An 11,537-nucleotide genomic window follows, 5' to 3' on the forward strand; every position below is an offset into this window, starting at 1 on the left:
AGCCTCCGGGCCGTTAGATCCGAGCGGGATAATCTTTCGACCGGGGTTGACCGTCTTAATGAAAAACTTCAGCACCGAGCGACTTCCCTCGTTGTTGAAAAAACATATTCTATGTATAACATGAGGAGAAAAACTTTGGAAGAGGCCAAAGCGGGCATCATTGATTTTTCATGCCGAAATCGCCAAGGCCCGTGAGCTGGAGTCAACTGCCCGGAAGGGTCTTCTGGTCAGACCTAATGCCTCTGACTCTTCTGGTTCTATTTTCGTTTCCGAGTTCTCAGGAACTAAAGAAGAACCCGAAGGGGATGAGGGAGAAGACAAAGATGGTGAAGGCTAAGCTCTTGAGTCGACGATGGATCCACCTACTTCTCCTACAGGTGCAGATACTTCTCTTCCTCCGGATTTCGGGGGTACAATAGCTTAGTTTTCTTTTCAGTTTTATTTTCTTTTTCATACTTTTGTACTCGTTCTGCTTAGCACATTTGTTGTATATAGAAGTATTTTTTTCATGTTAAGTATTGTGCAAGTTTTTCTTTTTGCGCCGAGTTATGCGAGGTTTCGGGTGTATTTTTCCCCGATAGCATTTGGATTCCTGGCATAAGTTCTTCCAGAATCAACATTTTACCATGAAGGTTTCATAAGAGAGGGCCCTCTTATGTTTACAGTGCTCTTGAAGAGGATGTCTCATGTTCATTACAACAAAGGCATTTGAAGTACTTGTTTAACTTTCAAATGATAAAATTAATTCATTATTCGGACAAGAAACAAGATAAAAATAAAAGTACTTTATTTTATTCCTTCCAGTTTAAAAAGTACATTAACATTTGTTGTAATAAAAAAATTGCCATTACTTGTGGCTAACTTGTACAACGTGTTTCTAAGGGGCTGACCGCTCAATCCCGCAGATAAAACTTTGTTCCTGGATTTCGTAGTCCCGATCGATGTGGCATTTATTGTCGTATTCTCATATCATCCCCCCCCCCCAGTGTTCGAATGTGAAGAATGCGAATTTGAACACTGGAAGTCTTGCTCCTTTGAAGATTGCACTAGTGGATGGTTAGATAATCTTTAGTTCGATAGCAAGCTTCACTTCCCCATAGGAACTTTGCTATAGAGCCAAACACTATCTAACAATCCCCTAGTGGCTTGCACTCATGAACAGTTGGTTAACCTTTGGCCTGATAGCAAATTTTACTTCCCGGTAGGAACTTTGCTACCGAGCAAAAGATTATCTAACCACTCCGTAACAATCCATTGTCTGCGTGTCTTTTCATTTTAAGGTCTTATTTCTCCTGACGAAGCTTCCTTCGTAGTATGTTTTTCATTGCTGCCTCATTAAAAACCTTGTTAGAAAAAACCATTTGGGACAAAAATTGAACGAAGGAAAAAGAGTGCAGCACATACTTTTAGTATAAGCGATGCTCGTCAACAATATTATCTTTTGAGTTGTGACACATTCCAGTTGCTCGATAACTTTACTCCATCTTGATTTTCCAATTCGTGTGACCCTTTTCCCGGTGATAGCTAAAACCCGGTAGTGGCCTTCCCATGTCGGACCTAACTTTCCTGTGTTGAGCTCCCGGGTGTTCTATGTTACTTTCCTTAAGACCGGGTCTCCTACTTTGAAGAAGGTTGGCTCTTCGATTGTAATTTCTTTCCATTCTCTATTTTTGGGCTGCCATCCTTATATGTGCCAAGTCCCTACGTTCGTCGAGCAACTCCAATTTGACCAGCAATGCTTCGTTGTTTCTTTCTTCGTCCGCCCGAAAATACCTCAAGTTCGGTTCCCCTACTTCCACCAGGATCAAGGCTTCTGCTCTGTATACAAGAGAGAAAAGAGTCTCCCCCGTGCTGGATTTGGGCGTTGTTCGGTACGCCCATAGTACTCCTGGTAGCTCTTCGAGCCATTTGCCTTTGGTTGCTTCCAATCTCTTTTTGAGATTTTGGATAATCACCTTGTTTGTTGATTCTGCTTGACCATTTGCACTCGGGTGATAGGGTGATGATGTGATTCTCAAGTCTTCGAGGAAATTTGTGACCTTTGCGCCTATAGATTGTGGCATGTTGTCGCAAGCTATCTCTTTTGGTATCCCGAATCTGCAAATTATATTCTCCTATAAGAAATCTACCACTTCGTGCTCGCCAATTTTCTGGTAAGAACCTACTTCAACCCACTAAGAAAAATAGTTAGTTAAAATCAAAAGAATTACCTTAACGGGGGCTGGTAGAACCGGACCGACTATATCTATTCCCCACTTTATGAATGGCCAGGGCGATAAAACCGAGTGCAGTAGCTCTGCCGGCTGATGTACCAACAATGCGTGACGTTGACACTTGTTGCATTTCTGTACATAAGCCTTAGCGTCTTGTTCCATCCGGGGCCAGTAGTATCCCGCTCTAATTAGATTTAACATTAAGGAATCTGCGTCCGAGTGATTCCCGCAGATCCCTTCAAGGGCTTCCCCCATGACATAGTTAGCTTCGGAAGCCCCAACATCGAGCCAACGGGCCTTGGAAAGATATTCTATACAATTGACCCCTTAAAGCAATATCGAGCTGCTTTAGTGCACAACGCCCGAGATGACTTGGATCTTCAGGAAATTTTCTGTGATCAAGATAGTCAATGATCCCACTTCTCTAGTCCCAGACAAAATTTGTCACGTTTACCTCGTAATAGCTGTCTGCGCTCAATACCGAATGCATAAGCTGTACAACGTACCGGAGTCCGATCCCTCCATTTTTGTGGACGATCCTAGATTAGCTAGTGCATCTGCTTCCACATTCTTTTCTCTCGGGGTGTGCGTAATTGACCATTCCCTGAATCGTGCGAGCAGAGCCTGGACTTTCACTACATATTGTTGCATGCATTCCTCTTTGGCTTCGAAGATCCCGTAGACATGATTTACTACTAACTGGGAGACTCATTTAATTTCTATGACCTCGGAGTCCAGTCCCCGGGCCAACTCAAGTCGCGCAATCAAAGCTTCATACTTTGCTTCATTGTTAGTCAGAGGAACGGTTCTTATTGCATGCCTTAGGGTTTCTCCCAAGAGAGTCGTTAGTACTATACCGAGCCCGGATCCCTTCACATTGGAAGCTCCGTCCGTGAATAAGGTCCAAACTCCTGATGCCGATTCTGACACCATCACTGCTTCTTTGGTAGCCAAAGGTAACAGTCCTGGACTGAAATCGGCCACAAAGTGGTCAGCACGGCTATTGGATGACATTAGAAATAAGGCCTAAGCTTTCGAGCAACAACTACGAGAGCCAAAGCCAAATTTTTCAGATGTGAGTAGCGAGTCACTTCTCCCGTTAAAATTTTACTAACATAATGGATAGGAGATTGCGTACCTTCGTCCTCACGGACTAAACCAACATTTGCTGCTACCTCCAAGACCGCTAAGTAGATCTGCAGTTATTCGCCTTTCTCCGGTTTTGACAGCAGTGGAGGACTCAAAAAATACCTTTTCAAATCCTTCAAGTCCTACTGACATTGCGGAGTTCATTTAAAGTTGTTCTTCTTTTTAAGAGCAAAAAGAAGTGATGGCATTTTCTGAAGATCGGGAAATAAATCTGCTTAAAGCGGCCAATCTTCCTGTCAACCTTTGAACCTCTTTCACGCTTGACAGCTGGTCAGGGATGTCTTCGATGGCTTTAATTTTATCGAGGTTGACTTCGATCCCACGTTTCGACACCAAGAATCCCAAGAACTTACCAGAGCTGACTCAGAATGCACACTTCTCAGGGTTAAGCTTGTTGTGCTTTCTTAAGGTGTCAAAGGTTTCTTGCAAGTGTTTAAAATGATCACCTACTTTTAAAGACTTAACCAACATATCATCTATGTAAACTTCCATGGTTTTCCCTATTTTCTTTTCAAACGTTTTGTTTATGAGCCGGTGATAAGTGGCTCCAGCGTTTTTCAGCCCGAAAGGCATCACATTATAACAATATGTGCCGAAGTTTGTTATGAACAAAGTTTTTTCCTTATCCTCCGGGTTCATCTTGATTTGGTTGTACCCGGAGTAAGCATCGAGGAAACCCATTAACTCGTGTCCAACCATCGCATCAATCATTTGATTAATGTTTGGCAATGGGAACGAGTCTTTTGGGCACGCCTTATTTAGATCCTTATAGTCTACACACATGCAAAATTTATTTCTTCTTTGGAACTACTACTACGTTAGCTAGCCAGTCAGGGTACTTTACCTCTTGGATTGAAACGATATCGAGTAAATGACTTACCTCTTCTTTGACGAATTTGTTTCTGACGTCGGCAATATGATGTTTTTTCTGTCTTACCGGAGGGATGTTAGGATCTAAGCTCAGTTTGTGCACAACCACTTCCGGTGGGATACTTGTCATATCTGCATGCGACCATGCAAAACAATCAAAGTTAAATTTAAGAAATTCTATAAATCCTGACATGAGCTCGGGGTTTAGTCCCGTCCCTAAGTGGAACTTCCTCTCTAAGAACTTTTCAAACAACGCGACTTGCTCAAGTTCTTTCGTTGTAGACTTTATTGCGCCCGTTTCTTATCATACCTAGAAATATCTTGGCAACTGATAGGATTCCGACGACTCCTCCCCTAGTTGACTTTGCTCGGCACAGGAGCAAGCGTCGGTTCATGTAATTGCTATGCTGCATGCTCCTTCCCTTTGCTACTGGAAACTGAGATTGCATTCATCTCCCTTGTTTCTGGTTGGTCACCTCTTATTTGTTTAATTCCTTCGAGAGTTTCAACAATTGATGATATGTTGACGGCACAACCTTTATCTCGTGCAACCATGGTCTCCCCATGATAATATTATAGCCTATATCGTCGTCCACTACCTCAAAAAGGGTCGTCGTTATCACCTCGTCGGCATTCGCGGGTAGCAGATTCTCTCCTCGGGTTGTCACGCTTGCTAGGTTGAACCCGATGTGGAGTTTTGTGGCCGGAATGATACTCCCGATGAGCTTGGTTTGCTCCAGCACTCTCCACTGGATAATATTGGCCTAACTTCCTAGGTCCACCAAAACACGTTTAATTTTAAAATCCAAGACATCTAAAGAGATTACCAATGCATTGTTATACGACAGTAGTAGTCCATTTGCATCTTCCTTCGTGAAATTAATGTCGTCCTTAGCGACTTCCTCGAGTCTCTTACTGTGGGTCACTAACACCTTCATCTTTTTGTCGCCGAAAATATCACACCATTAATCTCGTTCCCCCCAAAAATATGTTGACTGCCAAACGTGGAGGATCTTCTCCTACTTTTGAAGGTTCAGTGTTATCACGATTGTGGCCGTAGTTGTTTTTAGCTCGATCACTCAATAATTCTCTGAGATGGTTGTTATTCAGCAATGTCGCCACCTCCTCGTGCAGATGCCTGTAGTCTCCTATCCAGTGGTCGTTTGTCCCATGGTATTCGCACCATAAATTAGGATCCTTTTGACCGGGATGGGATCTCATTGGCTTTGGGAACCGTGCTTCCTCAATGTTCCTCATAGCCGATACTAGCTCCACTATGCTGATGTTGAAGTTGTACGCGGAAAGCCTGGGTAGGAGGAGTCCCAGGAACCTTACATCTCCTTGTCCTGGAGTTATTTATTACTCCGGCCGCGATCAGCTCTCCTATCGATTGCGAATCCATCTGCCGATTGAAAACCTTTACCGCATCCTTCGGCCCTTTCATAGGGCAAAAACCGACCTCTTGAAGACTGTCGATCTATGTCGAAATCATCCTTTATTTCTCCTTATTCTTCTCGCGGTCCTGACCCTTGGTTGATGCTGGGAAACCGAGATGATCATCCTCAATTCTTATCTCTGACTCGTACCGGTTGTGAACATCTGCCCATATTGTTTCCTGGAACTCGAGTAGACTTTCTTTCACTTTTCGGGAAGCATAGAAACTTTTCGAATTCAGAACTTTAGTGAATGCTTCAGCTACCTATCCGTCCGGTATGACCGGTAGCAACATCCTTTCCTTCTAGAATCTGGTCACGAACTCCCGCAGCAATTTAGACTCTCTTTGTGCAATCCTAAATATGTCGGTCTTTCAGGCTTGTACCTTTCTGGCCCAGGCATGGGCCTTGATAAAAGAATTCGCGAACATCTAGAAGGAATCTATTGAGTGCTCGGGCAAAAGCGAATACCATGTCGGGCCCCCTTCGTGAGGGTCTCCCCAAATTTCTTCAGTAAGACTGACTCAATCTCGTGGGGAGCTAATTCGTTCCCTTTTATCGCTGTTGTATAGGTGGTGATGTGCTCCTGAGGATCCGAAGTCCCATCATACTTTGGCTCGTCTGGCATTTTGAACCTCTTCGGGATCAATTCTGGTGCCGCGCTTGGTTTGACCGGCAATTGATATATTTTTTTGAGACTGGTCCTTTCAACACTGGTGGTACGCTCGGAAATTGATCCATTCGGGTGTTTATTTCCCTTATAAACCGCATGAGTTCGGTTTTAAAGGGATTATTCTTATTGTTGTTACCGAATCCGCAACCGTTCCCCCGACCCTGTCGAAGTAGACTTCGCCCCTCGGGTTGTTGTTGTCGACCCTCTGCGTTGTTTGATTTGCGGGAGCACCGGGAGGAACTATACCTCGTCCATTCACGTTGTTGGAAGCACCCGAAAACGCCTGCAACTCCGTCGTGAGAGGTGGCCCATAATGGCTTTTTGTTTCTCCCTCAGGAGCCTTACTATTTCAACGATGTCCTCGTCTTCGGCATCACCCGGAGTTGTCTCTCAAACATGTCACAGATATTGCCCATCGTGGACCGGCGTGGCCCCATCCCTCTCGTTGCGAGTATCAGTGATTGAATCTTCGTGCTGAGGCTGATTTCCATGGGCCTCAACGTTGTGTGCGATGTTGACATCGTTATCTACCATTTCTGTGATTTTTGCTAAGAACAAAGAATCAAACAGGTTAGTAATAGATGCAAGGATCAACTCAATTACACAACTGTCTAAGCCCCACGGTGGTCTGTCTACCCGTAAAACGGTACAGTTAAATTTTTACGTGGTTTATAGACAAGTGAATTAATTTGATCCCAAAAATAATAAATAAATTAAACAAGAATGTAAGACTTAGCACTGAAATCGAGATAAGACGGTAGATATCTTAGTTCCGGGAGTAGAGCTTCCGGAGGCGGCAGTAACGATATTAATAATCAAGAAGATAAAATATTATTGAGTTTTGAACAATATATAGTATAAGCTGGTCAGAAAATTCTCTCCCTACAATGGTTGTTGGAATCCCATATTTATAGTGATATCTAGGGAACAACGTCCTAGGATCAAGCCCCTCTTAAATAACAATTATGGGGGCCATTGAAGAATATATAATGGTTGGCAGTAAATGCCATATTCTGTAACAGATCACGTACTTAATGCTATATAATATTCTCCATTAAATGTCACCGGGTGGCAGATATTTATATCGCCTTTAAGAACATCATTCCCTTCAGGGACGAGCGAGATTGTCTTCTTCGGACCTGGTTGCCTTCTGCCTTCGACTCCACGTATCACTTTATTATGCGGGCATTTAATATGAACATACTTTACCTTATACAGAGGATGGTTAGCTAAGGATGAGATTGGCTAACAACACCGAGCCATTATAACTTCTACTAAAGCCAATACTGTATATTTATTCAGACATCAAGTTTACTTAAATCATTGATATGTTAAATTTCTAGAAAAATTGCAAGACTTGTAATAAAACATCAAATTTTGTGTCAGAAATGGAGAAAATACAGCTTGTGTGAGCAAGAAATTGGGTTGTCACAATCAAGTAAGACCCAGGAAGGCACTTCTTAAATTTGGTAAACAAGGGCTGCTAAGCTCACATGTTTTTGTTGCTGAGTAAAAGAAAGCCCTTTTTAGAATAAAATTCACAAACTTCTATTGACAAAGAGGACATATTGATAGGGCAACTAATACGCACCAATGCAGAACCACGTCAATAGAAGAAAGATATTGTTGTTATTTCTCCTTATAAAATGCGAAGAAGATTAATAAATAAACAAGCAATGTTAAATGAATCTAATACGTAATAGTATAACTCCTGGTAGTTAAGCTTTAGTCGTCTGTTTCTAATTAAAGAAAGATTATTACCAAGTTAAACTTGTCATATCTGTAGAATTTTATTATGAGTCGACTCTTATGCCATGTAAAAGCATTCTTCGACTACTCAGTTACTTATTTTATGTATTCGTTATTTGAGTATCGCTGTCACATGACAGAAAATAGTAGGACAAAAAGCTCCCAATTAGTGTGCTTTTATTGACTAGTCTATAGAAGAAAGAGTCCAGAATATATTAACACACGCTACTGATATTTTTTCGAATTAAATAATAATTAAATTAAAATCTGAGCCCTTTATTCTTCCTACAAACAAGAGAGTCAATTACTCAAATGGTCAGTCAACTATCCCAAATTATGTCCTAAAGTCACTTTTCTTTCGTTTGTAACAACAAAGTCACTGAACTACGCCTATTGCACTCAGAAGGTCACTCAACTAGATTTTTCAAATTTTTAATTGTTAAATACCAATTTTACCCTCTAAACTATAAACATTTATCTTCATTTTATTTTATTTTTAAACTTTTTAGTATTAACAACAAAATTCAAAAATTTATTTACACAATTTAGAATGAAAGAAAATAAAGGTTGTAAAATATATATTCGGTGCACATAATATAAAAATAATTATTTAAATAAATATATTTTTATAATATACATTATATATTCTTGAAAATTATACGCAATTATTCATATTTCTACCAACTTTCCGACAACACAAAGTATGTCACCGGAAAGCAGGGGGACTATCTGTATATAGGGTAAAATATGCTATGTTAAGTTGTGCATATATATATATATATATATATATATATATATATATATATATATATATATATATATATATATATATATATATTCTGAATTGTGTAAATAAATTTTAAAATTTTTGTTGTTAATACAAAAATTATTATTACTAACAGATATTCTAATTAATTTTTTTACTATGCTCATTATTTTGTTATTCCAGCATTATATATGCTTAAATACTTTTTATTTTTTAATTTATAAATAATATTTATTTATTCTATAGGTAAGTCCATAATGTAAATTAAAAAGGGAAAAATTATAATATGAAAAAGTTTTTTTAAAAAAATAAAAAGAAGATAAATGTTTATAATTTAGAGGGTAAAATAGGTATTTGGCAATCCAAAATTAGGAAAATCTAGCTGAGTGACCTTCTGAGTGCAATAGGCATAGTTCAATAACTTTGTTGTTACAAACAAAGAAAAGTGACTTTAGGACATAATTTGGGATAGTTGAGTAACCATTTGAGTAATGAACTCACAAACAACATTGTTCCAATAAAATAACACGTTTAGTGTAATAAAATTCTTTCAGTACTATTTAACTTGCTACAAGTGTAATTTTTCTTTTGCCTTAGTTTTCAAGCTTTTAATTTTACTTGTTACGAGCAATATAGCTATCTTGCAAGTAACTTGATAGTATAATTTTGTTTAGATATACAAAAATTAAGTACAAGACAAGTGTATGATTGGGAGGAAGAACGTCTTTCTTGTAAGTCAAACTAACATTACGTGTGCCAACCAATATCAGTTGAAAAATATATGCCAAAAAGAGAAGACATTTATATATTTAAAGAAAGCAAACTTGCTAGACTCCCCAACCAAACCCAACATCAAAAGTCTTGAAGTAATTCATATATTTTTTCTCTCTGCTACATTAGCTCCTTCCTTTTCAAGTTCCAAACCAAGAAAAAGGAAATTAAGAAACAGAAGCTTCGGCATATATGGAAGGTCTAATTCCATTGGTGTACAAGAGCATCAAAAGGAACAAAACTCTTCGAAAATACGAATCCCTCTCCTCTGCAGGCGCTAACAGCTATAACATTGAAGACTTTTATCCAAATGAAAGTTACCTCGTGGCGGCTGATGGTGGCGGTGCAGAGAATTACCGGCACCGGCGGACTCAGTCATTTCACGTCAAATACGACGGCGGATTGAACAGTGTTTCTACTCCTAAGGATAAACAACTTGTGAGGTTCACAAGTCACAGAATGTTCTCATGTGTAACTGGTGGTGTATGAAGATAAAATTAAAGTATTTCTTTCCTTGAATTTTGTGATTTAGTTTACTTATTATTATCTTTGTTTTGATTGGGTGATTTAATGCTTGAAATGGTGAAATTTCTGATATGTAAATTGTCGCAAAAGAAGTGAATCAATTGTTACTAGCTCAAATATTGCAAGTTTAAATTATTACTCAAAGATTGTTTTGTTAAGCTAGCATTTTCTCTAAAATTCTGAGAATGAACACACACCTATTGTGTGTATAAAATTCCCACTTATACAACTAGAATATAGGTTTTGGTTGTTAAGACCATATTCATCTCTATTTTCCTACTCTTTTTTTTTTTTTTCAATCATAGAAATTCATGTTCTCTATAAATTCCAAGTATATTTCTATTCGGGAATTATTAGATTTTTCCTACAATAATGAAAAAAAGAAGACCAAAAGCCGGTGACGACAATATTGAATATGAACCAACTCCAATATATCTCAAGCATCAACAGATGGAGTAGGTGGGGGAGGGTTTCATTCGACTAAAGTCTGTGGACCAAATTAGAACAATTGCTTGTCTTTTTCTCTTGTCTATTTAGAACAATCTAAGTTTTACTTTCATTTACAGTTGTGGAAATGAACGAGGGGTTCACTTTAATGATTTTCCTTTACTTTTCGTTCTTCTCTTTATGTCTTTAGACTCGTTCACTCTTACTCTCTATTTACTTTAACATTCTCTCGGCATTTACCAAAGGTCCTTAGAAGCACGCAGATCTAGGATTTCTAAAATATGGGTTCACCACTAAAAAGGAGAAAAAAGTATTAAATAAGAATTGATCCTTATTTTTGGGTAAATAATTTAGTATTCAATCAAGTGTACCATTCAACCTTTGTAGAACATGAGCGCCCAACAAATAATATTAGACTTATTCTAAAAAATATATACATAAAATACTAATTTGACATAAAGATCATAGGTTCACGTGCTCCATAAACTATTCTATAAATCCGCCACTGCCTTGAAGCAAATAATCAAAGGGGGAAAAATGTCAACAGGGCGGTGTTTCTAAAGTAGGATCACCTAGCAAAATACCGAATGTATGGGTTTGCAAGTTATATATAATCAGGGGCGGATTTACGGGGCGCAAGGGGTTCACCCGAACCCCATTCGCCGAAAAATTACACTATATATATAAGGCAAAATCTTGTTTTTATCTCTATATATTAAGTTTTGAACCCCCTTAACACAACCCAAATGTGTAGTTTAGTGGTTAAGGGGGTTCAAAACCTTCATAAGGTCACAAGTTCAATTCCCACTAGCTTCCGCCACCGTATATAATACCCTCTCATCAGATATGAACCTTCGTATGTGCAGTGTAAAGCATCGGCCTACATAATACGTGTATGGGTCAGAATTCGACCCCACGATAATTAACGAGGCTAATCCCGT

At 39.1% G+C, this 11,537-nt stretch overlaps 1 protein-coding gene across 1 annotated transcript; it reads left to right on the forward strand.

Moving 5' to 3' along the window:
- On the forward strand, positions 9,817–10,113 carry LOC109227747. The gene has a single exon (XM_019392942.1). The coding sequence runs from the start codon at positions 9,817–9,819 to the stop codon at positions 10,111–10,113; it is 297 nt and encodes a 98-aa protein (XP_019248487.1).

The sequence above is a fragment of the Nicotiana attenuata genome, chromosome 6 (genome assembly GCF_001879085.1).
Source record: "Nicotiana attenuata strain UT chromosome 6, NIATTr2, whole genome shotgun sequence".
Classification (NCBI taxonomy): Eukaryota; Viridiplantae; Streptophyta; class Magnoliopsida; order Solanales; family Solanaceae; genus Nicotiana; species Nicotiana attenuata.